Source organism: Spinacia oleracea, chromosome 6, assembly GCF_020520425.1.
Source record: "Spinacia oleracea cultivar Varoflay chromosome 6, BTI_SOV_V1, whole genome shotgun sequence".
Classification (NCBI taxonomy): domain Eukaryota; kingdom Viridiplantae; phylum Streptophyta; class Magnoliopsida; order Caryophyllales; family Amaranthaceae; genus Spinacia; species Spinacia oleracea.
This window is the reverse complement of record NC_079492.1, coordinates 113,120,304-113,146,659: the sequence shown is the minus strand read 5'-3', so window position 1 is coordinate 113,146,659 and position 26,356 is coordinate 113,120,304. Positions and strand designations below refer to the sequence as shown.

Sequence of the window (26,356 nt, the reverse complement as noted above, 5' to 3'; positions counted from 1 at the left end):
AATAATACGTTTATATCGACTAATTACCAAACATATTTTAATCAGTTATTTAAATAGACTTGGACTATAAAGAAGTTTGAAACAATACATGGTTAGTAATTTCTATGGGACTGTATTATTTCTTATATATGGTGGGTAGATGAATATATATTTCTCTTTGAAAACATAAATACTTTAAAAATTGGCGGGTCTTAAATCATCTTAAAAACACAAAAAGTAGTTAAATAACGACAATTCTACGCCATGATGTAATGCCAAACAACCTGGCAAAATCCTATCTGGAATCGAGTCTTCCTCTTCACATGGATTATTCCTGCTTGCTCGTTCCTCTCACTCACTCTCTCTCTTCTCCACATAATTACATAAGTAGGCAATCATTATACAGCCTTCCACTCATCTATCCCTTTCGTAACTTTTACAAGATCATATATTTTTTCTTGAGTCAAAACTTGTAGCACAACGAACATGAACCTGTTTGGTTGATTAGGAGAGTTTCGGATGGGGAAAAAAAATAAAACTTTAGAGTGAAATTAGATATTGGACCATTTTAAATTGTCATTAAGAATGATCCTATCTGGAATCGTGTTTGGTTGGAAGAGTCTTGAAAAGGATAGTTTTGATTTAAAAAAGTTCAACCCAAACACTTTTTACCAAACACGGTAGACAAACACTGAATATACAATTAGCTAGTCAAAGCCGTTAATAATGCAAACAACTAACAAACAGTCAGCTAGAACAACTACTCCCTTCGTCCCTTAATACTCGGCCTGTTTTGACTTTTTGCACTATTTACATAATTCACTTTGACCATATTTTATTTCTAGTATATGAAAATAAATGTTAGTATATAATATGTTGTTGGCTTCATCTTAATATATACTAGATTTTAGCCCGTGCAATGCACGATTTCTATTAACTTGTTATGTTTAAATAAAAGACCCATGTATATATCAATTTTATATTCTTTGTATTAGATTCGATTAGTTTTTGATTTTGCATTGAATTTCATTTTAGATTTTTTTTTATTATGAGAGTGTTTGTTATTGGATGAAATTGTATATACGTAATATGAATAATTAATTGATAAAAATTTCTACATGACAATTAATTATTTATCTATGTGGCACTCGAATTTTTTAATTCAAAATTAATTTTGAATTCTTATTTTTCATTGGCGTAAACCATTATATTTCCTACGTGGCACTCTAATATTGGATTAATGTTTGATTTTAAATTGAATTTTATTTATTTTATTTTAGATTAGTGTTTTATTTTGGATGAATTTTCTTTTAGATTTAATTTTTAATTTTTAGAGTGTTTGATTTTCGATAGAGTTGTATATATTAACAATTAATTAATTAAACTATCTACGTGGCAATCGATTTTTTTAATTCAAAAATAAATTAGAAATCTTATTTTTCATTGGCCGAAACCATTAGTAATCCTAGGTGGCGCTCTAATATTTCAGCAAATATGCCTCCTTTATATATATATAATATATATTAGATTTTCAAAATATTAATATTTTTATAAGTTTTTATAATATGTAGTTAAAGAAATTTGTGGTTAAAGTTGTGCATCGGCAAGCATGTCCGGTCAAAACAGGTCGAGTATTAATGGACAGAGGGAGTATTACCTATTGGCTTGCATCCATTGTCATAGTCACAAATTTTCATCCTAAAATATATTTGGACTTCCAAAAATGCTTCTAGTGAAATCGATGTTAGTTAAAAGTTGCATCGATCTAAAGAACGAACGAGTATGAATTAACACGATCCAAAGTCCAAAGTATGTGGAATAAAGGAAATACGTAGTATTCTTGATAGAACTCGTGCATATTTCATTTTTATTACAGTACGTATGTATGTGTATAAACAGTAATACAAACCTCTCCCATGGGAAGAGTTTGCTCGTATTGAACTTGTATGTAATTTTCATATTTAGACCAAATAACTATTCTGTACTAAATCATATCATGGAGTAAAAGATATCGTTAGGTCGAATTTGTACAACAAAAATTGATTTATGTACAAGTATCGAAAAGACTATCTAGAAGCAATCAACTATACTTGTAGCCTTTTGACGACCATTGTTTTTGGCGTTGTATAACCAAAACTGATGTCCTGCCAGGAAAATCTGGTGCTGCTAAGATATCTCCAAGGATACCAAGTTCCCTTACTTCACTCCATTGTTGTAAACCAGAAAGTTGAGGACTATTTAAATCGTGTGATCTTCCTACAATCATAAGGTCAAAGTCTTGTGCAATTGACCTTAACATTTTTGCTGTTTGTGAACCATCATGGACCATTTGTTCTGAGTAATTAAATTGTGGTTTTATGTTTTTGTATTCTTGGATATCTGATAGTGTTGTGGAATCAAGCACACTAAGTTCACGTTCATCTTGAGCAACAATAAGTCGGATAACAAGCACCCATACCTTTGTTCCTGAAGCAATCCGTTTGGCATATGCTACTGCTTCTTGATCATCTGCTCCTCCTATGAAAATAACTGCTGCTGAGAAGTCATTTTGTCCAGGAGACTCAGTTGGGGATTGCACTACTATTGATGTCAAGTTTGAGGAATGAGTTGTGGGGATTTTTAATGTTCCTTTGTTGATAAAGACTCCAACAGAACACGGGGCTCGCTCGAGGATGCTGTTGTTTAGGACTCTCTGTCCATGATCTTCAAAATCAACAGATCCATCCAAACTACTTAACTTTCTGTGGAAAGGTAAGATGATAAGTGATGCTGAATTGTTAAGGGCAAGAGTGCATATATCATCATGCATTGCCTTATGTGGTGTCACTGTTGTGTACAAGTGTACAAACAGGTCATTGTCCATGCTAGCTCTTTGAATCAATGACTTAAAAGAGGAGATCATATCTTCTGAGAATGACATGTTTTCTGATGCATTTCCTTCCTGCAAATCATGAGATACGAATATGGGTTGTGCTCTTCCTGCTAGCTTTATAAGGTGTAGAACATCCAATATTATATGGTTTGCTGATTGATTTGAAAGAGCTAGCAGATGGATCACTGCAGGTACATCATCTGGTCTAGATATGCAACAAAGTACTCGCAGATGAGCTTCTGGGTTGCAACTCACTATATCTCTCTTCTCATATCCTACATACTTCCTTAGAGGTTGATAAAGGCACTTTACTGTGATCGGTACTACAATTGCAGTAACAATTGTAACAATCATCAAATATGCACAAGTCGACTCTCTAATCATCTGCCAAAAGTACAAATGTCAAGATAAAAAACATAAGAAAATGTCCTCTTAATTAACAAGCAGACAATTAGGTAAGTTAGTTACCTCAGAATCAAATAACATGTTTAAGATCCCAATATCAACAAGGCCTTTGGATGACATAATGGCAGCAAGAGCCAAAGTATCTGAGATTCCCATATCATAGTATTTTCCACACACAAGGCAAACAAGGATCTTTGTAGAGAAACCAGACAGAGTGATGAGGAGTTCACCATGGATGGTCTTGTCATGAAAATTAGCTTTGAACACATTAGCCCTCATGGCCGACATGGTTATGAAAAAAGGAACAAGAATCCCGGAGACTAAGGTGTCGAATTTACTGACAATAGCTGATCCTAAAGGTGGTCCATCAGGTACTACAGCTCCCACCACCCAACAACCAACTATTACAAACTCACCACCGGTATCTGATATGATGCCTCCTATCAACATCAACAAAAATACAAGAATAAGGTAAGTAGCCTTGACTGGTTTCCCTTTTGGTGTCTGTTTTATTATGCTTTTCATCCATGGTCTGAGAAAGTATATTACACAGAGGAAGAACACAGCAAGTCCAATAACACGACGTGTAACAAAGAATACAACTCCTGCTGTCTCCCTTTTTTGAAGAAGTGAAACTGTAGTAAATATCCGTTTCAATATTAATGTGTGACAAAGCCCTGCCATCTCTCCAACAATCCCACAAGACAATGCTAATCTACCAAGTTCTGAGTTAAGAAGTTTCAAGTCACTAAGAAGAACAGCAATCACAGGAAATGTAGACAATGATATTACTGATGCGCTGGCTGAAAGTTCACGAACTCGTCTTAGTTCCTCATCTACTTGATACCAAATTGCAACTGTTAAGCTTACAAAGCCTGTGACAAAGGGAACTAGTAGTCCGATTACAACAGGTTTTCTCCCAGTTTTCAGGATGATGCTGAAATCTGTTTTAACAGAGATTATGAATATAGAAAGAGCGAAACCCAACATAGCTATAGTCTTCCATACTTCTTCACTTGCCACTGGAAATATTATTTCATGACCTGCCTTGAGTGGCTGGATACTTCTACTCCATATTTCTGGACTCAGGACCACACCCGCCTATAATATAATATATGATTATCATTCATCAAAACATTTATTATACAGTAACATATACTGCACTAACTAAACTAAACTAAACTAAACATGTAGGTAGTAGTATCATAAAATAAGAAAAACAACAAAAGCTGTAATGAAAGAAAAGGAGAGCATGCATACTATTAATTGGGAAACAAGAGGAGGGAGGCCAAAATGCTTGCAGGAAGTGTGATGAATGAGTTGAGTTAGACAGTAGACAACAAACATTTGAAGTTGCAATATAACTGAAGGGAATTCCACCAAATGTTGCCTGTGGTACCATGGTGGTATTCTTAGACAAGTCGGTTCCCTCGATGTTTTATTCATTTCTTTTAATAATAACAACTATAGATTTGTTTAACAGCTGATAAAACTCAAACCCTGGGCTCTAGATTACCGGCGAAGGTACATTCCGAGCCCTGTTTCTTATGACACAAACAGGCTGGCTACAATATCCTCCTCCCTTTTTTTTTCCCACCCCGAACATCCAATCGGGGTGGGACCCTAGGAGATTAGGGTAGCTCCACTAAGCTACCCCTCGATTCTCTCTCTCTCTCTAAGAATTTATGCAAAAATTGAGGTTTTGCAATATCTCCCACAAAATGTTCCTTCTTTCCGGTGAATGAACGAGGAGCTAACGGATTAGGGGATTGAAAAAGAGAGAGAAATAAAGAGGGAGGAGGATGACAATCATAGAAAATAAACAGAGGACAATCAAACAAAAGGAAACCATGACAAATTAATTAGTAAATTCAAATACTAAAATTGCTGGCTTTTCTTTCAACTTTACTAAATTTGGGGATATTCTGTCTTGTAAGTTGTAACTATACCATTCATATGGGGTTAGAACGTCAAACAATTTACATGTAGAAAGATGAAGGAAAATGTTGAACATAAACCACCCATATGACTTATGATTATGTTAAAGTCTTACACTTTTAAGTAAGTACTACTAACCACTAATTAGTATGGGCGATACCCTAGTTGTTACGTGATTGAACCCCTAGATAGGATCACGCCAATGACCTTATATTAGAAGGTGGACCATGGTGCACATAGAGCATGGTGCACCTTAAGAACATTAGTATATAATTAAAAGAACATCTGATTACGTAAAAAGAACATGGACATATATTTTTTTATATTTTTAATAAATTGTGATTTTTTATAACAAAAAAGTAAAACATTATATCGCATGTTCTTTTATCGTAGTGTCATGTTCTTTTGTTTATACACATGTGTTCTTTTGGTGCACATGGTGCACCATGCTCACCGTGCACTATGGTCCATAGTCCACGGATTGCATGGTAACAATCTGGTAGTACAACTTTATATTTACTCAGAAAAAATTGGTCAAGTTAGCATATCAAATACTCCGTATATCGAATATTTTGATCAAATTAGCATATCAAACATATAAAATATTTCGTGTATAATAGTAGTAGGACCAAGTTTGCATATTATGGAATAGATCCATGGTTAAATGAGTATCCTTAAAATTTATTAATTGGGGTATGCATTAGTTTTAGGGTGAAAAATATTTCAGTTAATTATTTCATAAAAAAAGATTAAATAATAATTTTAAAATATTCGTGCGTACATGGAACCTAATTTAGTACTCCCTTAGTCTCATTTTGTTCTTTACATTTTCCTTTTTTGGTGTCCCAAAATGTTCTTTACATTTCATTTTCTATCATCATATAAATGTTTTAATATTCTATCAAAAGTTGTGTCAAATGATTATTTTGACCTATTAAATTATTTGGGTTATTTAATCTCTCACACTTTTGCATTGGGATTTTAATTTTTTCTCATCTTCCCAATATATATTTGCTGAAATATTAGAGCGCCACCTAGGATTACTAATGGTTTCGGCCAATGAAAAATAAGATTTCTAATTTATTTTTGAATTAAAAAAATTGATTGCCACGTAGATATATACAACTCCATCTAAATTCAAACACTCTAAAAATTAAAAAATAAATCTAAAATAAAATTCATCCAAAATCAAACACTAATCTAAAATAAAATAAATAAAATTCAGTTTAAAATCAAACATTAATCCAATATTAGAGCACCACGTAGGAAAAATAATGGTTTCTGCCAATGAAAAATAAGAATTCAAAATTAATTTTGAATTAAAAATGTCGAGTGCCACATAGATAAATAATTAATTGTCACGTAGAAATTTTTATTAATTAATTATTCATATTACGTATATACAATTTCATCTAAAAACAAACACTCTCATAATTAAAAAATAAAATATAGAATGAAATTCAATGAAAAATAAAAAACTATTCTAATATAATATATAAATTGGTATATATATATACATATATATATATATATATATATATATACATATATATATATATATATATATATATATATATAGGATTTTTATTTAAACATAACAATTTAATAGAATCCGTGAATCGCACGGGCTAAAATCTAGTTTTAATAAAAGTGAAAACATTACAAATAAACATAATTTGCCTTGTTTAAATTTAAAAAAAATTAGAGAAATCTTAATGCACATTAATTAGTCGTTAAAATGCGTGAAAAATACCAAACGTAAAGAACAAAAAGAGACGGAGAAAGTATTTTATATTTAATACGTAGTACTCCCTCCGTTCCTAAATAAGTGTCACTTTTCCATTTTTGGCGTTCTCTTATAAGTGTCGCATTTCTATTTTTGAACATGTACTTTTCCCACTTTTCCATACACTTTTCACACTTTTCCATACACTTTTCCCACTTTTCTACAAATCATAATTACTTTTACTTACACATTCTACATTTTTCCACTTTTCAATCTCCACATACACTTTTATTTGTACTTTATTCAATTAAACAATTACCTACTTTATCCTCCAAAAAAAAAAAAACATTCCCAATAATTAACTCTTACACACTTTACAATTTTCTTAAGCACCGTGCCGAGGCCCAAAAGTGACACTTATTTAGGAACGGAGGGAGTATAAACTAAAACATCATTCATTTTTTGTATTTTGATGGTATATTATAAAATGTTTGTACTCCACTACCCTACGCCAACCCAATGTTAACAAGTTTCGTTATAGTTTTAAAAGATTTTTAAAATAAAGATTTTTCTACTTTAACGTTGGGTTAACAACAAACATAATGTTGATTGTAATATAGAAAAACCTTAGTTTGTTAAATTTAAAAAGTAACGAGTTTTTTAAACGTTGGATTAACAACAAGGATACGGTTGACTATATTTTACAAGTACAGGGGTACAATGTAGAAGATTTTAAATACATTGGTACAACATAGAAATCAAAGAAATACAAGAATATAATATAGAAAAACACCTTTATTTTATTTTATATTAATTATGTATACTACTTAATTATTGCATACCATGATGACATGTGTCACCCCATCCATATGTCATTTCTTCTATCAAACTTTACTCTTTTCTAACCTTTTTTATTCTTGGTAACAAATTATTACTCTTTTCTTACTTTTCCTCGTGTTTCTAAAGAAGTTTATGTGTCACATGGCGCTCTGTTTGTGAATATTTCATTTCACGTAAACTTCGTATATTTAAAAATTTAGAAACGGAGCATGTATAAGATTCGAACCCGCGACCTCACGTTTAACCAATGAAGTGTTTACCATCGAGCTATAACACATTACATGCCATCATTGTAAAAAAAAAAAAAACTAATAAATTAATAAAAATGAATTGATTAATAATATTTTCAAAATATGAAATAAGAATAATATAAATGTTACTAATGCAGTAACCCGGGGCATCGCCCGGGCCTAAAAACTAATTTTGTATTATTTCACATCCCAATTTTTAAATGGTTTTTTTCATTAAACTTCAGATTTATCATCTTCCATTGTTTCAAATTTTTTATTTCCACTCTTCTTTTCAATGTAATTACTCCCTCCGTCCCGTAATACTCGACCCGGTTTGACCGGCACAGAGTTTAAGGGACTTGAATTGACTTATTTAATTTAATAGGTAGTAGTTGATAGTGAGGTATTATTTTAATGTAGTTAGTGGGAGGTGGGTTAAGAGGTGGGGTTGGGGGAAAGTAGGGGTTGAATTTTTAATTATTTTTTGTATGGAGTAGGGGGTAGGTGGGTTAATAGGGGTGGAGTGAGAAATAATATAATATTGTTAGAATATTTCCATTTTTAGAAACAGGTCAAGTATTAAGGGACGGCCCGATAAGCAAAACAGGTCAAGTATTCCGGGACAGAGGGAGTAATTCTTAAAATTAATAGAAAAATCACATGTTTATAAACTAGTTTCAACATAATACACCACTTTGTTAATAGACTTTATATCCGTTCATCAGTCCCAAAATTATAGTCCTATATTTCAATTTAGGCGTGCCATAATTATAGTCTTGTTTCTTTATTTAAATATAAAACACTTCCCATATTACCCTCTTTTTGGACAAAAAAATGGCAAATTTGTCAAATACGGAGTACAACCTAATAAAGTTCTCTTTTTGTCAATTACAACCTCAATTCCTAAATTTTCCAATTACAACCTTAAATTTGTACATCTATTTTAAATTACAACCCCAAATCATTTTCCGGCAAAAATCACCGGAAAATGATGTCATAACATTATTAAAAAAAATTATGAAGTACATAATATCTGTAAAAATAAATTATTTTTTTTGTTTTTGTTTTAATTGTTATATATCGATTTATTATTTTATAGAAAACATGTAACTATTTTTTTTAATAATATTATGACATCATTTTCCGGTGATTTTTGCTGGAAAATAATTTCGGGTTGTAATTTTAAATAGATGTATAAGTTTAAGGTTGTAATTGGCAAATATAGAACTTTATTAGGTTGTATTTGGCAAATTTTCCCAAAAAATACATTGAAAACCTCTCCCATGTACTATATTCCTCTTCCCCACGTACTTTATCCTGGTTACATACTACCTCTGTTTTCGAAATAATAGAGACACTTTGACTTTTGACACTATTCACAAATTTTAATTTGTTTATCATTTGTATAGGTAAGAAAAAATATAGTCGTGTGTGATCTTGTTTGATTCGTCTCGATGTGTACTATCAGAATATCAAGTTTTTATAATTTTTAGGAATACAAAATCAGAGATATTAATGTCCAAACATTTACATCGACAGGGGTGAAATTTCGAAACAGAGATAGTATACTTCATTCTTGAACGTATTACGTTATAATTTTTTTGAATTTTAAAATTCTATCTTGAACGAGCTTTAAACGAATTTCTTAAAGGAACATGAATTAAGTTATTTGCGAACCAAAATAAGTTCAACATCAAATTATTCGAGCTTGTCTTATTTATCAAACACTTGTTGACGAGCATATCGTCTTATCAGACCATTGACATCCCTAACTTGTCACTTTGTCAGTAATCATGCATGCTAAGGCTTGGATTAAACCGGCCCACTAACTGCTTATTTTATACTCCGTAACTTTATTTACTTGTAACATCGTTTAATTCATCAAAAGTTTGAACCATTAAAACCTTGGGAAGTTAGAAGCAAAGAATACCCTATTTAACCTATTTTCGGTGACTTGAGTAGAGAGTAGAGTCACTTGGTTCAATTTTAGGTAACGATCTCACAACTTTAATCAATTAAAGTCCCGATGAAATGAAGTTGCAACACAACATAATAGTATCAGGCTCAGGCTCAGGCTCAGCGACTGAACAGTGTAATAATAGCAAGAAAAGATGAAGGGAGAGAAAAAGAGACCTGAGTCCGGAGAGCATATCGCAATTTGTCGGATGATCAAATTCGAAATTCGTCGATTCATCAAATTAAGAACCCTAATAACTGATTTTTCATCTCAATTGCTCTGCAAATTCTGAGTATAATTCAGAGCTTTTCAAGTATCGAGTTTCGTCAAACAACTTCCCACTCTTTCCCCAACTTTTTTTTGCTCTTTCATTTTGGAATTCTGAATTTGATAATTTTTGCAGGTGATGGCTAAAAGAGCTGGCCTGCAAATTGTATGGGCTTCTCAGTGTAAAACCATAAACCCAACTTTTGCCAGGCCCAAAACAATTGGGCTTACCATTACCAGCAGTTTCCAGACGAAGCAGCCAAAAATGGAGAGAATGTTTAGAGCAAACAACATGAATGATGTGATGTTGATGTGGATGCAGAAAGGCGCTGGACAATCAGAAGCAGATAAGAGGCAATGCTAATTTTCTTGCTTTTCTTTATTTGGTTTGTTTTTTAGGTTCATGGTTTTAAGTTTACTTATTATTGCACGTGGTTCGGGTCCCCTTTGTGTAGGATATTTTTGGCTACTTTTGATACTCCACTTTTTACCAGGAGTATCAAATGTATCATACCACACATTCCACAATTATGCATCGAGCTCTCTATTGCTCAGTGCTCACTCAGTTTCGAAAAGATTGTCCATTGTAATTTTTTGGGTCAAATTTTTAAAAATTTGATCATAAATTCTTATTAGCCTATAAGAAATGCTCCGTAGTGTAGTTACACGTGGTCTTGTTAGATTCATTTCAATACGGAGTATATATTTTTAATATATCAACTTTTATAATTTTTACGCGTGTAGAATTAGAGTTATTTACGTTTTAAGTCGTGTGTTTGAGACCGTGAATAGTCAAATGGACAATCTTGTAGGGAATGAGCCAAGGAGGGAGTAGTATATACTCTCTCAATCCCTATTTGTCTCTTGTAGAGTAACTTCACTTTATTAATATTTTGTAAAATTTGCATTCGAGTTCGGACATTGGATATGCTTGAGGAAAGAGGAGTGAGAAAAGTTACTAAATAAGATATGGGTTAAACAAACACAGACACCGACAAAAGAAATATGAGATGATCTTTTAGGGATCGAGGGAGTATCATGGGTGTCTTATCTGTTCCACACTATTATTCAGTCACTTACATAACTAAGGTTTTGTTTGGCTAAATTGAATTCTGAACTTATCTAGACTTATTTTTTGTTGAAAAGAAACTTATTTGGGTGTGTAAATTGTCTGAAAAAACTTATCTAAGTGAACATATCTAAACTTATATTAACATATCTACTGAGCATATTGTTGCTAAAAATAAGTTAAGATAAGTTGCAAAAAAACTGACCGGAAGAGCCCATGTCTGCCTATGTATGCCAACTACTCCTGGTTTAATATATAAAACATTTGAGATGTTTTTAGAAGAAGAACATTTTTGTAATACGGAGTAACTTAGGATAGTGAAATCTTGTTTCACTCTAGCTTGTTTACATTTTATTTGTATCTGTCGTATAACTAGTTCAATTTTACATTGTATATCATGACGGCAATTGTTTCAGGACCAAAGGATATACATAATACATAGTATATATATTATTACAGTAATTACATATGTTAACTGTTTTAGTTTGTAAAGCCTTAGTGGATGATGCCCGAAATCTAAAATTGAACCTTCATTAACTTTTATAGATATATACGCAGCATAGAACAAATGTACGTAGATGTATAATGTATTACCTAGAAGAATGAATGAATACTTACTATATATGATGCTTTCTACTTGTATCTATGTGATCTTTTTACCATGGGGTGATTATTCTGATTAGTAGTTTGTTATTGTACTAGAATAAAATGATTATTACATAACAAAACAAAAATAACTAGGTTACATGTGGTGTGGAATCAACATGGGTTCTACAGAGTTTGATGTTTAGTATCTGAGATGATAGACTAGGGTAAAGCAATAAGCCAAGGCAGGAGGATGGGGAGCATTTTGATGCAACCCAACTGCCGGTAAGAGCCTGTAAATCCAACGTGCTCGATTTCCCGTCCTTATATGCATGTACTAGTGAGTTGTCCTTCCTTTGAATGAGCTAGAAAAACATACTTCAATTAATTAGAAGAGAGAGTGTAGGATTCTAGCTGTCTACTCTGCATTATAATTGTAACATTATAACCTGGTGCAAATATGTTGACATGGGCCAGAAACTCGAAAGCAGTGCCATGTGAAATTCAGCCTGCAAAGCATGGGGGTAGGAGTGGCCCTTTTATGATCTTTTCTGATCATCAACTGAAGCTCCATCCTCGTTGGTTGTTTCAAACAATTATTCTTCTGATCTTTTTAATGCTACTACGACGAGTACGGAGTATTATATATTCTGCTGAGCAACTTATCATCAGGTAGATTAACCTGAAGCCGTAGTATTCTCATCAACTCGACTCAAGTCACTGCCTGAGTCTTAAGGTACTATTTCTATAAACTACTATTTCAAGTTGCAACTGACTTTAGTTGCTCCAGATATTCATAATGCACTAGTTTTGATTGTCTAATGTTTGCTAGCAATCTTTGCTAACATGTGAAGATTTTGACTGTTGGTCATGTAATTCATGGAAAAGCTTATGCTTCTCATTTCTTTCCAGATCACTCTTTTTACTGATCTGTCTTTATCATGATTTAAGTTTTCTGACCAAAATACTTGGCAACATGGAGAAAATGTCACCTAAAGGATTGCCCATAAGGTGGGGCAGTGTGAAGACATAGTTGGCCTGAATTTCTTTTAAACATACAAGTAAATGATTTCTGCATTAAGTTTAATAACGTTACTCAGACTCGAGTATTTATATATTTATGTTTGTTTAGTATTTATATTTATTTAAGGTCCATTTCCGATGGAGCCAAAGATTCATTTTTTCTTTTGGCTGTGGGATGTATTGGACTAAATCAAAATGGCTCTTAATACCTCCTCACTTCCTTTCCATGAGGTAGAAGATGGTTGTCCCGTTGTCGTCCCGTTATCGATTTTGGGTCAATTGGAAACAACCTCTCTGTAATTGCAGGGGTATGTTGCGTACGTTCGACCCCCCCTTACCCCGCTTCTTGCGGGAGCCTCTTTGAGGCAATGGGTAATGATAATGATAATGATGAGTATCAAACTCAACTAATACATGAAATTTTTCTATTTTTCGGTCCAAAATGAAGTTCAATTGTCCATTTCCATGTCCAAGTGTTGAACTGACATGGTAATGGTTACTTAAGGTAAAATAAAGAGTCCAGAGTAATATAGATAGTGGTTATTAATCTTGAAATTTCGTCTAGTATGTTGAGAAACTTCTTGGTTAATTAATGGCTCCAATTGTAGGCTAGTGCTGTTGGCAAATTCACCTTGATTGCATGAACCAGTTTGTGTGTGATATTTTCTTCATAAGATGACATAATTTCCCTTGGAATTGAAAGCTACACTACCTTTTCGTTTGTGATCACAAACATTGTGACCACTACTTGACCCCTTTTACACTACTGTTATGGGCATTCCAAGTCATCATGTCCTTATCATTCTTGTTTATTTAGCCAACCCCACAGGCTATAACTCTTATCAAGGCTTGTATATACATCAATTTCTGGGTGCATTATTTTGACACTGTTACACTATCTATTCTTCCATTATGACCCTCTTGAATTGTTTTCCCCACTACTTGTTTGGAGTATTTCTTATGACTTGAGCTATTTGTATCTTCATTTGCTTCCGTCTTTTCACCGTGCCATTGATCCAAAAAATGTTGCCTTATTACTTTTAAACTGATAAAAAGAGAGTACAATTTATTGACAGCAAGCAGATATGGAATCGAATCGTTCGAGCAAGCAGTCCTCACTTGTTCCATCCTTTCCTAAAGACTCTCGAGGCTCACTGGAAGTATTCAACCCATCTACTTACTCTACAAGACCAACTAACCCAGCTTTTCAGTCCCCATCCACATGGCAAAGCTGGGATGAAGCGCGAAGTAAGCTTGAGCAGGTTACAGAAGAGGACTCAAAACTCGAGTCCAATTCTAGTCAAACCAAGACCGATGAGATCACCTCATGGATGGCTCTGCCTGACCCAACTCCTGCTTCCCAAAAGATTCCAACAATAAACAGTTCAAAAGAGGATGATCATCAATTAAAGCTCAAAGGTTCTGGTACTGCCAAGGCTGAACAGAGAGCAGCTGAGTGGGGTTTAGTGCTTAAAACTGATGATGAAACTGGGAAGCCACAGGGTGTCAAGGTCAGGACTTCAGGTGGAGAAGAACCAAATCCTAAACCTGAAAGCTCGAGGAAGGAGTCGGGTGGCTCAGTTCGGAGTTCAGGTGATTCATCTGACGGTGGCCTCACTAGGAACATCCCAAGAGTGTCTGAAGATTTGAAGGATGCCTTGTCAACATTTCAGCAAACATTTGTTGTGTCAGATGCTAGCAAACCCGATTACCCAATTCTGTATGCCAGTGAAGGGTTCTTCAAGATGACTGGATATAACTCCAGAGAGGTTATTGGCAGAAACTGGTAAAGATTTCATTTCTTGATTTCTGGTACTAAGTGGAGTAATATCTTAATTATTCTCTGCCTCCTAAACTGTCATAACAGCAAGATTTTTTCTTTGTTTTCCGGGGTGGGCCAGCCGGTTTTTACAGGGAGCAGAAACAGACCCAGAAGAACTGGATAAAATTAGAGAATCATTACTCAAGGGTACCAACTACTGTGGGAGGTTGCTGAATTACAAGAAAGATGGCACGCCTTTCTGGAACCTTCTAACAATGACACCCATCAAAGATGAAACAGGAAAAGTCCTTAAATACATAGGGTGAGTATATTGCTACCTTTTTTTTTACTTTGCTGTTTATGGGATATTGAACATGATCATTTTTAGTTACAATCTTAGCTACTGTTAGACACATGCACCTATTTAGAAAAGTTGAGGTTTACAGTTATAAAATATGGGATTGAGACATTGAGTTCTTCTGTTTTTGGTAGATAGGTTGCTAGTTCACATTGGAGTTAAAAGATCTAACACTATATTGTAATAGGCAACAAATATGCACCTAAAGCAGCTACTAATATGACTTGTAGGACCATATAAGCGTGTAACCTTCATAAAAGAATGCTCGAGCTAGTGCACACTATTAACGATTAAACAGACCATAATAGAGACGTTTTGCTGTTGTGATAAATCAAGACTCTATTTCCATTAGCATGTCTACTTGTTAGCTTAGTGACTTGACAGAGGGATTTCTTGTCACTGCCTGACTTTCGTGTTGCATGATAGCGACTGAGTTAGGATATCGTCTAAGGGACCTTATGTAATACTTGTATTTAATAAAAGATATCAATGGAACTCTGAGTATATTGATACTAAAGATAAGCATCAAATTAGATAAAGCATTCATGAGTTGTGTTATGTTTAATTCTTCAAATTAGATGCCGTATTTATGATTTATGTTAAAATGTTGGTTATCCTTTATCATAATGGCGATGTATTTTGGACCATGCTTGTTGATTATTAGATGGAGGAAAGTGATGGAACATAAGAAGCTTATCTTATACATTGTTTGTTGAATGCTGATTTGGCAGGATGCAAGTGGAGGTAAGCAAACACACAGAGGGTTCCAAGGATAAGATGGTCCGTCCCAATGGATTACCAGAATCCTTGATCAGATACGATGGTAAATTTAATTCTAGAATTATTTACTTTATTAAACATAAGTACTTTATGTAAATTAAACATAAGTACTTTATGTAAATTACCCTTTCAATTTTAACCATCTAAAATATCACATCACACCCAACTCAACAATGGGGATAAGTCGATAAACAAGTTAAAATACACTATCCTTAGAAAGTGGTAAAGATCTCCACCAAACATTATCAAGAAAGTTTGAAGATTTCATTCGGCATTTAGAAACAAATCTGGGACCATCCCCTTAATAGAAAGATACATTTGATAACAGATTAAAAAGAGTTTCCTTCATTCTTCTTTTTTTCTTAATTAAGGCGTCGTAACTTGTACTTTTCTACACGCACTTCCCCTGGCCCCTACCATGGAGAACAGAATTAGACACAAATATTTTGGTTCATACTTGAAATTTATAGAATCTCAAATCAGGTGTACTACTCCACAGTTGTCAATTTTCATGCAACTTAAATTGGTTATAACTTCAAGTGATTACAATTTACCAGTGTAAAATGTAATGGGATTATCTTAAGGCGTGCTATGATTATTCCTTTCCTCCAATATACTCATGTGAAAAGATGACTAGATTAATTGGAATTTAAAAAAGCATTGTTGTTATGCATGAACCGTGATGAAAGCCAATATTATGACTGTGCAGCTCGTCAGAAAGACATGGCATCCAATTCAGTCAATGAGCTAGTGCAGGCAGTGAAAAGGCCCCGGTCACTAAGTGAATCAGGGAATCGACCCTTTAGGAGAAAATCAGGTGGTGCTGATGAAAAAGACGGTACAAAGTCTCAGATGAGGAGAAACTCAGAACATGTGCCTCCAGCTAGACGCATGTCATTGGAACGACTTAGTGAAGTGCCTGAAAAGAAACCTAAAAAATCTGGACGCCGTTCATTCATGGGGTAGCAATTTCTTCTTTCTTCTTTCTTCTTTCTGAAGCTATCTTCTATAATAAGAACTCTTCCTATGATCATTTTACCAGTAGGATCAACCAGAATTAGTATTATTATGCTATAAGAAAAATAAAAGTTGAGGTTTTTCTCATGTTGCTCGCCCTCCTTCTATATAATGATCATGGTTTGTTGTATTCCTTAACATATATTCCTGTTTGAACGTGCATTAGGATTTTAAAGAAAAGTAAGCCCAGCGAGGAGCCTATTAATGATGAAGAAACTTTTGATGATAAAGGAAGCACTGATGATGATGATTATGGTTTTGATTATGATGATACAAGACCTGATAGTGTAGATGATAAAGTAAGGAAAAAGGAAATGAGAAAGGGTATTGATCTTGCTACCACTCTTGAACGTATAGAGAAAAACTTTGTCATCACCGATCCAAGGCTTCCTGATAATCCCATTGTAAGATCCTTTGTTACTTTAATCATTCATCCATAACAAACCTAGAAATATAAGGTTTGAAGAAATAGTTCAATTGATTTTCACAATCTCGGTTGTTACAGATATTTGCATCTGATAGTTTCTTAGAGCTGACAGAGTACAGTCGTGAAGAAATTTTGGGAAGAAATTGCAGGTAGGTCAAGCTTCTGTTTTTAACCTATGATCTACTTCAATGTTGTTACCTTTTTTTCCCTTCACGTATCAGACCCTGAAATTTGCAATTGATACTAAGATGTTTCACATTATTATTATGCTTAATAATTCTTTGCAATTACATAACTTTACAGGTTCCTCCAGGGGCCTGAAACTGATCCAGAAACAGTACGTAAAATCAGAAACGCGATAGACAATGAGTCAGATGTTACTGTTCAGCTGATTAACTACACAAAGACTGGTACTCTCTATTTTCTGAACTTTTCTTGACAACCTCCCTTCCCCATACTAGGTTATAAATTTAATGGGTTGAATTTTCTTGGTGTTGCCTTATGCTTCTAACTCATTGACTCCTTATCGATGAAGTATAGAAAACTCACTAAGGCTATTTCTACTGTATGTTCTTTAAATATTTTTTCCATTTTTCCATTACTTGTGCTACACTATAATGGTTTGCATTCCTTCAGGTGAATAATAATTTAGAAGATCCATCCATCAAAGTCGTACTGTTTTCTGCACTTCGCCATGTAACTGTGAAAATCCATTTTGTTTTTGTTTTTTAGCAATCTTCGCCATATCCTGATTCAAGAACTTGTGTATGTAAACATTGCCTTGCTCTAGAAATAAAGTGCTGAAGTTAATAGGCTTGGGTGTTTTAGTACTTCTATGTAGTGAAAACATAGTTATCAATCTTATTACTGAACCATTTTTTTATCTGTTCATAAAGGTTGCATTATATTTGTGAAATTATGGTGATTCTAAAAAACCTACATGGATAAAGCATGAAATTAAACAAGTTTCAGTCTCTATATTTCTTGGTAAGTAAAAATTGCTGACGGTTATAACTTTCTGAAATAATATAGGGAAAAAATTCTGGAATGTGTTCCATCTACAGCCCATGCGTGACCAAAAGGTATAACTTTGTTTACGTACACCCTCAAGAATTTGTCTGTGAATTTGTGTCCTGTTGATTATGTGTATTTATATTGGCCTAAACCATGTCTCGTGAATTGATACATCGGTATGGTCTAACTATTCTTTGTGTGTTTGTGTGAGTAGGGAGAAGTCCAATACTTTATCGGGGTACAGCTAGATGGTAGTCAACATGTTGAGCCACTTCAAAACAGTATTCCGATAGCTACTGTTATGGAGAGTGAGAAGCTGGTAAGTTATTCATATCAATCAAGCCCTTCTTTCCTGCCAGACTTGTCGCCCTAGTAAAGTGCAAATGCATATTCATGCATTTTATTGCTGGTAGATAATGTAGACTGACATTTTAGTTATGTAAAAAGGTGGTCTAGAAGTTAACATGTTCGCTACATGCAACTCAGGTTAAAGAAACAGCAGAAAATGTTGATGTTGCAGTCAGAGAACTCCCAGATGCCAACAAGGTAAGCAATAAGAGTATATGGCAAGATAAATGATTCATCTGTCTAAAACTCAAACCAAAAGTTCGACTATATAGTTTTATTGATTGTTATCTGCAGAAACCTGAGGACTTGTGGGCGAATCATTCGAAGTTTGTACAAGCAAAGCCCCATAGGAGGGAATGTGCCTCATGGAAAGCCATTCAAAAGGTGAGGAGGAAAGGATATTTAATTTGGTTCTTTTCTGTTTGAACTTTTTGACCAAACTCCACCCATGCTTTTGTATATTGTTCATACCTGCAGTATTACAAGGCATAGAAAGAATATTTAAACAGAATATTTCTGTTGTGTATAATTTCTTTTGTGTGTATTATAATTTTTTGGATATAGGTTGTTGAAAGTGGAGAACCGATTGGCTTGAAACATTTTAAACCAGTTAGGCCTCTTGGAGCGGGTGACACTGGAAGGTCCCTATTAACTCCTTGAGTTGCAATATTGAACTATAAATCTTTTGTGCTGTAGGAATTGTATTAAGACTTAACTGTAACTGCCTCAAATTATGCAGTGTGCATCTGGTGGAATTATGTGGAACAGGTGAATATTTTGCTATGAAGTCAATGGATAAAAGTTCTATGCTCAACCGTAATAAGGTATCAAAATACGTAGTCTTTGCAATTTAATCTTCCATGACCAGTCTCCAATCCTCCGCTAATTAGATTTGGCTATGCAATCCTTTATTAATAGGATACAGCACTACTGATTAGTTTAAAATGTTAGTTTGCTATATCCTTGATGCTTTAAAAGGAATTTGTCGTTCTGATTTTGAAGCATGTGTCTTGATACTTCTCCTTCACATTTCTTGACACAGTTTATTCGGTAATTTCTCCATAGGTACACAGAGCTATTGCGGAAAGGGAAATTCTTGACATGTTGGACCACCCTTTTCTCCCTGCATTGTATGCTTCATTTCAGGTCAGACAAAGCGAGTTCCATATGATAAGCACTGATTATTCTTTTCTGATTCTAAAAGCATTATAGATAGACTCCGTATTATTTGAGTTAGATTGGCTATTACCTGAAAGAAGCAATTATGGCTGTTAGCCTCTACTGCAGTCTAATTTCTTTTAATATTTGCAACATCATAGAAAAATACCTTTGTTCTGAAAGAAAAACAATGCCATATGCATAGTGGCAATTTTATTTACTGGTATTCATATTAATATCAAATGAACTTGTTGGGATATTCATGTTTGGTAGTTTTGCAGACAAAAACACACATTTGTCTGATAACTGACTACTGCCCTGGCGGGGAGCTATTTCTACTTCTGGATAGACAGCCAACAAAGGTCCTGAAGGAAGATGCAGTGAGGTAAATTTGTAGTGTTATCTCTTCCGCAAATTTATATTAGGCCATGACTGATTTTACACTTTCGTCTAGTTTGCTACCTTATACAGCAAAGGTCACAAAATTATTTGAAAATGCAGTATATTTATCCTCATTGTATTTTCAAAGTAAAATGAGTAACTTCAATTTGATCGTAAATCATTGATTAAATCTGTCTACCAGAGTCCTGACTCCTTAAGAGAAAGAAAACTGGGAAAGCTTATGAATAGTGTTGGCTAGATCTTCCTGTTTTGTTCTCAAACTAAAATCTCAGTGTTTTTTCTTTTTTGTAGATTTTATGCAGCGGAGGTGATTGTTGCATTGGAATACCTTCATTGCCAAGGTACTCGAACAATATCATTTAAATGACAAAATGAATGTGTCTTATTTTAAGAGGTACGCAGAAAATAATATGGTCTTTTCTGTTTCTCTTGCTCCTTTTAGGTATAATTTACAGGGACCTAAAGCCAGAGAATATCCTTATTCAGGGCAATGGCCATATTGCTTTGACGGATTTTGATTTATCGTGTCTAACATCTTGCATGCCACAGGTATTCGTCCTGCAAATTTGGGTATTTGTGTGTATATTTAATGTAGTATTTGGTTTACTTTCCGACATACTTAAATATGACACTGTTGTCTGACTGCTGTTTACAGTTGCTGCTTCCAGAGGTAAACGAAAAGAAAAGGCAACACAAGACTCAACAAAATCCTATATTTTTGGCTGAGCCTATGCGAGCATCAAATTCATTTGTAGGGACAGAGGAATACATAGCTCCAGTATGTGTTCTTTAATATCTTCTCCTCATAGAAAATGAGTTCCCTTGTAAATGTAATCTTTCCACGTTTATCTTTTCATTACAAGGTGCATAACATTCTTTTTCTGTGTCGACTGCAGGAAATTATCGGTGGGGCAGGGCATACGAGTGCAGTGGATTGGTGGGCTTTAGGTAAATTGCTTTTTCTCATTCTAGATACGCGTTTTGTGTGTCTAAAATATAAATCAATTTGAGCTACTTGTGAAATTTCAATGGATTTCCGAACTGTTGTCATATTAGCATACCAATAGTTATAGTTTTGTGTGCTGTTGTACCTGCCTTAGCCTTTTGCATTTTGCAACTTTTCTGTGGGGAATGTTAATCTGGTTTGCACTAAATTATGCAAATTAAGTATAGCGTTCACTTCTCTGATGCACTAGCCAGTTATATATTGATATGAAATCAAAAGTTTGTTGTTGGTTCTTAGGGATTCTGATATATGAGATGCTTTATGGGTATACACCTTTCCGTGGTAAAACGAGGCAAAAGACATTCACCAACGTGCTTCAAAAGAATCCTAAGTTTCCTGCAAGTAAACAAGTAAGCATAGCGTGTATGGTGTGTCACTCTTTAATTACTTAAATATTTGTACCATTTTGGAACTCTGAACTATAAGTTGAGAGCTGACATACTTTAACCAACAATCTGTATTCTGATACTTATAAGAATTCGGAAGTTTTCTTAACCAAGAAGAGTCGAATTGAGTTGCAGTTTTTGTTAGCACTGATGAGTTTTGTTGCAGGTGAGTCTCCCTACCAAACAGCTGATTTATCAGTTGTTGCAGAAAGACCCCAAGAGCAGATTGGGGGCATATGAAGGTGCAAATGAAATTAAGCGTCATCCATTCTTCCGTGGAGTCAATTGGGCTCTTGTTCGTTGCATGGTAAAGATATGCTGACATTTTTTTACTCTCTCCCTTTCTGTAAAATCATGTCATGTTCGTATTTACGGAGTATGTGTGTGTGTTTGGGACAATACGGGAACTAAGCAGATGGAAGATGTACTAATTTGTGATGATTAAAACCAGTTTTCTGTTTTCTTACAATATTGATGATTTGCGAATATGATTTTTGATTTGTTAGTATGGTTGTTTATACAAATGTATAACTAAAATGTTGGGTGATTTTTTACAGAAAGCTCCTGAGCTAGAAGTTCCATTCTCCACTGACCCAGAAAAGGAAGCAAAAATCATGGACCCTGAAATGCTAGATCTCCAAACTAATGTCTTCTAGAGGGATGCTTCATTTAAAGAGCTTTGTTATTATTTTATACACTATTTACTTCTAGAAAATAGATAATAATATCATAATTTGTTACTTTAGGAGAAAGGGGAAAATGAGATTTGTTCATCTGTTTTTTGCTTTTAGTATGAAAAATGTATGTTTAATTGTTGGTTTGTTCAGATTAATAATTTAATTTTTTGTTCGATCTTTTATGGTTGTACAACAAACTTACCCTTCAGGTACAAGTTTCGAGATTAATACACTTCATCCGTTTATGGCTAAGAATGATTTAGCGCAGTTTCTAATTAGGAATAAATTTAGGAATGCAACCTTTACCATTGCAATACTTTAGTGCATTTCCTAATTTGGAATAAATTCAGCAATGCTAAAATTCACGTGTTGTTCGGCATTATCAATACGTAGTATACGTATACAGTAAGTAGTACTCCCTCCGTCCCGGAATACTCGACCCGGTTTGACCGGCACAGAGTTTAAGGGACTTGAATTGACTTATTTTATTTAATAGGTAGTAGTTGATGGTGGGGTATTATTTTAATGTAGTTAGTGAGAAATGTGTAAAGGGGTGGAGTTGGGGGAGAGGGGTTGCATTTTTAATTATTTTTTGTATGGAGTAAGGGGTAGGTGGGTTAATAGGGGTGAAGTGAGAAATAATATAATATTGTTAGAATATTTCCATTTTTAGAAACAGGTCAAGTATTAAGGGACGACCCGATAAGGAAAACAGGTCAAGTATTCCGGGACGGAGGAGTATTATCCTTGAAACTACGCCGTATATATTATTTTCGTACTGCATTATATACGAATATATTTTTGGTACACATGGTAGAGATTAAGTCAAAAGTCTTACGTTAAGATAATTTTTACCTATTTTTCTCGTAAATACGTTAATATTAGTGTGCACCCAACAAACGCACGTGCGGAAACGCTGGTTCAAAGGAAAACCCCCCTCACTCTCTACTGCCCTTTTCTCTCTCAACGCCTTTTCACGCTTTCCTTCTCTCTCCTCCTGGTGGATGAAAAATGTTGAAGAAAATTCAACAAAGAAACGGACGAACAATTGATGAATCTAGCAAACACGAAACTGAAGGTAATTGCAAATTCATCCAGAAAATCGTCTTCGACTCGGGGTCCTAAACCCTAATCCCAAATTCTTCGATCTCTGGGTATGGTTTCTTTCCTCCTTTAATTTACAGAAAAGTGGAGTTTGCTGAGAAACTCCGCGGTCAAGTGGCGTCACCGGCGCCTTCGTCCTCGTCAATCTCCTTTTTTAATTTGATTCGTCACAAATATACATCCTACTACTACAACTTTATTGGCCTTTAAATCTTTTAATTAGATTCATTGTTCGTAATTGAAACTTTAAGCTTCCTCGATTCAATTATATTTTGTGGTTATTTTGATTCAGTTTGTTCAAATCAAGTATATCATAATTTCGTGATTAATTTTTGTTGGTTCAATTATTTTATTTGTGATAGTACATAATTTTGATGCACTATACAACTGATAAAGGTAGCTATAACTGGTAAACATGAACTTTATAGCTTGTTTAAAACGTTGGATTTTTTTGTGTTTTATGATGCACTGTATTACTAATAAGGGTGACTAAGCTATAAGGAGGTAATGTGAACTATGATTGATGGTAGTCTCTACAGCTTATTTTAGTGTTTGTTTTTTCTGGTTTATGGGTAATATGTGATGAACCAGAGACTTAATAGAGTTAATTATAAGGTAGTAAGATGCTATAAGTTGTTCTTTTTAGCACCAGAACAAGAGCTTCGAAGGCTTTGTATTAAGAATGTAGAAGACCACTCCAGAATAGTTAATGCTCATCCAACATGCTTTAAAAGCCTAGTTTTACTTTCTGGTATAGGTTAGAAAAGGAGTTGAACTATTGATGAGTGCAAAAGTGTTTGTAGTCTTTGTACCCAGGAGTTTGTGTTTGAGACAAAGTTATTATATATCTTCCCATTAGACCTATGATGTATCCATTCTCTTCTCCATGAAAGATGAAATATTTTTAACTCCACAAGTACATATCAGATTGAGATTCGAGAGACTATGATATCTGGTTGGAAAACCACTTTTGTTAGTATCAATGCACATTATTTTGGGGCTGCAAGATCATTTCACACAGATTGGGGTACATAAGTAGTTTGGTGTACTTGTGGATATATTTGATAGCTCTTGGGGTGTTTGTGTTGCCTCTTTATTTGGAATATTAAGTTCTCTTCTTCTTGTTTGGAATTTATGTATTAACTTTTGAGCTTGCATTAATACATGTGATGTTCATACTCTTCATCTATTAAGATGTAAGTCTTCTCAATATGTGATTGGTAGTTTTTTTGTTCGGGCATTTTTTCTGTAAGCCTATTAGCTCAATTGGTCGAGCACTAAGTACACAGAAGATGTAGGTTCAAGTCCTACATAGGCTAACATATAGTGACTCTTTTTAACAAAAGGGACCTTTCTTTTACATAGTGACCCTAATTTTATGTGACCTTTCAGTTTAGGTTAATTAATCACCTTTTTTAACATATAATGACCCATTTTCACAAATAGTGACCTTTCTTTTACATAATATAGTAACTCTATTTAACCATAATCAATTAATCACTTTTTTAACATTTTACACCCAAATCCCCAATTCTCAAAACCATGTCCCCCTCCTTTTTTATGTATAGTGATCATTTTCTATGCATAGCGACCTTAAACGAACTAAACACCATTTTCTGATATAGTAATCCTTATTGAATCATAGTAGCCCTGTTCTACATTGTTTCCTCTGCTGATAAACATAAAGGAAATGTTGCTTGATAATATGATAGCGTTCTAACCATATTCAAGATGCTTGCAGTAATCTCTATTTGATCAGTAAACTCAACAGGACATATCAGTTTAAAAAATTGTGATCACATACCATGTTATTTCAGTGGGAGAAGAGTGCATAATAAAGGTTGCATTTGCTTATTATTGAATGCAGGTTGATTTTTGTTTGGTTACATGCAGGTTCCAAGCCAGCAAGGGAAAAGCCTTTACATTAGACTTCATGCTTGAAAATAGCAGAGGATATAGCACAAGGCCTATCTTATATTCATCAAGCTTGGAGATTATTCCACGGCAACCTTAAATCCTCTAATGTCCTCCTTGGTTCTGACTTTGAGGCATGTATTACAGACTATTCCTCAAGTGTTTTGACTGAAAAGTCATTAGCAGGTGATGATCCTAGCTTGTGGTCATATAAAGCACCAGAGATCCGTAAGTCTGAGTGTTGCTGCTTGAACTCTTGACAGGAAAACCACTTTTTGAGCATCCATATCTGACTCCAAACGACATAGTACACTGGGTAAGATCTGCAAGAGATATTGCAGATGGTGGTAGTGACGAGAATAGGCTTGTGATGCTTCTTGAGGTAGCCATAGCATGCAGTGTTGTCGCATCCCCGGAGCAAAGGTCTAACATGTGGAAAGTTTTGAAAATGTTGCAGGAAATCAAGGAGGTGGCACTGATGGAAGAAGATAATGGACCACACTCTGGTGAAGGGATGAAATCACGTTAATAAAAAATAAAAATAAAAATGTAGCACAGGCGTAAACTCCAGAGAAGACAGGCTTGAAGTGAAATGCAGACTCTCGATCAATGGCCTATGTAGGATTCGAACCTACATCATGTGCAAAAGCACATAACTCTACCAATTGAGCTAATAGGCTTTATTATTTGAAACTCATTTTCACAGCATATTTTACACCCAAATCCCCAATTCTCAAAACCCTTAAAGACCCTTAAGAAATAAACACTCTTTAGAATCAAAGTAACCCAATTCTTCCTAGAGTGACCCTTTTACATATATATGACTCTTTTTTTTTTGGGCATCGTGACCCTTAAACAAGATAAGCATCCATTTTGAATCGAAGTAACCTATTCTTCTTAGAGTGACATTTTTTACATACTTTGTATATAGTGGCCCTCTTACTCACATAATGACCCTTAAATAAATTAAACTAACACCCATTTTTAATCAAAGTAACAAATTGAGTTACAATCACACAATTGTAGTCCATAACAAATTGAGACATCTAATTCTAAAAACATAAATTGAAATCATGCTACAACACCAAATTGAGAAGTTATGAACCCATCGA

The 26,356-nt window shown here is 34.2% G+C and overlaps 2 protein-coding genes and 1 long non-coding RNA gene across 6 annotated transcripts; 2 read left to right on the top strand and 1 right to left on the bottom strand.

Moving 5' to 3' along the window:
• Positions 1 to 1,802: 1,802 nt before the first annotated feature.
• On the bottom strand, positions 1,803 to 10,357 carry LOC110776861 (cation/H(+) antiporter 3). 2 transcript variants are annotated; one of them, XM_021981421.2, is made up of 3 exons: positions 10,124 to 10,357; positions 3,320 to 4,357; positions 1,803 to 3,235 (listed from the first exon to the last, which is right to left on the bottom strand). In XM_021981421.2, exons 2-3 carry the CDS (start codon positions 4,244 to 4,246, stop codon positions 2,060 to 2,062), a joined length of 2,103 nt encoding a protein of 700 aa, XP_021837113.1. In that variant the 5' UTR covers positions 4,247 to 4,357; positions 10,124 to 10,357; the 3' UTR covers positions 1,803 to 2,059. The 2 variants fall into 2 exon arrangements, with proteins under 2 accessions (XP_021837113.1, XP_021837112.1); XM_021981420.2 differs by lacking the exon at positions 10,124 to 10,357 and adding an exon at positions 4,517 to 5,342.
• Positions 10,358 to 13,725: 3,368 nt separating this feature from the next.
• On the top strand, positions 13,726 to 22,404 carry LOC110776862 (phototropin-1). Of its 2 annotated transcripts, none has more exons than XM_021981422.2 (22): positions 13,726 to 14,677; positions 14,793 to 14,975; positions 15,743 to 15,834; positions 16,501 to 16,753; positions 16,975 to 17,212; positions 17,314 to 17,384; positions 17,539 to 17,645; positions 18,268 to 18,317; positions 18,464 to 18,568; positions 18,736 to 18,795; positions 18,892 to 18,981; positions 19,162 to 19,238; positions 19,337 to 19,421; positions 19,663 to 19,743; positions 20,037 to 20,140; positions 20,449 to 20,498; positions 20,600 to 20,706; positions 20,813 to 20,935; positions 21,054 to 21,105; positions 21,401 to 21,513; positions 21,716 to 21,856; positions 22,107 to 22,404. In XM_021981422.2, the coding sequence occupies exons 1-22, from the start codon at positions 13,977 to 13,979 to the stop codon at positions 22,203 to 22,205; spliced, it is 2,982 nt and encodes a 993-aa protein (XP_021837114.1). In that variant the 5' UTR covers positions 13,726 to 13,976; the 3' UTR covers positions 22,206 to 22,404. The 2 variants fall into 2 exon arrangements, with proteins under 2 accessions (XP_021837114.1, XP_056689943.1); XM_056833965.1 differs by having other exon boundaries at positions 13,765 to 14,677; positions 21,383 to 21,513.
• Positions 22,405 to 22,844: 440 nt separating this feature from the next.
• Positions 22,845 to 26,127, top strand: LOC110776860 (uncharacterized). Of its 2 annotated transcripts, XR_002530272.2 has the most exons (3): positions 23,135 to 23,380; positions 25,224 to 25,430; positions 25,508 to 26,127. It is a non-coding gene; the product is annotated as an uncharacterized lncRNA (long non-coding RNA). The 2 variants fall into 2 exon arrangements; XR_008924395.1 differs by having other exon boundaries at positions 22,845 to 23,380; positions 25,224 to 26,127.
• The last annotated feature ends 229 nt before the right edge of the window (positions 26,128 to 26,356 follow it).

Bases quoted from the DNA above. Each gene is read 5' to 3' on its own strand.
- LOC110776861 (XM_021981420.2), bottom strand. From the start codon at position 4,702: ATGAATAAAACATCGAGGGAACCGACTTGTCTAAGAATACCACCATGG. The intron at 4,358-4,516 runs GTATGCATGCTC...ATTATATTATAG, and splicing joins CTCTTGTTTCCCAATTAATA to GCGGGTGTGGTCCTGAGTCC. The intron at 3,236-3,319 runs GTAACTAACTTA...TACTTTTGGCAG, and splicing joins ACATGTTATTTGATTCTGAG to ATGATTAGAGAGTCGACTTG.
- LOC110776862 (XM_056833965.1), top strand. From the start codon at position 13,977: ATGGAATCGAATCGTTCGAGCAAGCAGTCCTCACTTGTTCCATCCTTT. The intron at 16,754-16,974 runs GTAGCAATTTCT...AACGTGCATTAG, and splicing joins GGACGCCGTTCATTCATGGG to GATTTTAAAGAAAAGTAAGC. The intron at 18,796-18,891 runs GTAAGCAATAAG...TGTTATCTGCAG, and splicing joins AACTCCCAGATGCCAACAAG to AAACCTGAGGACTTGTGGGC.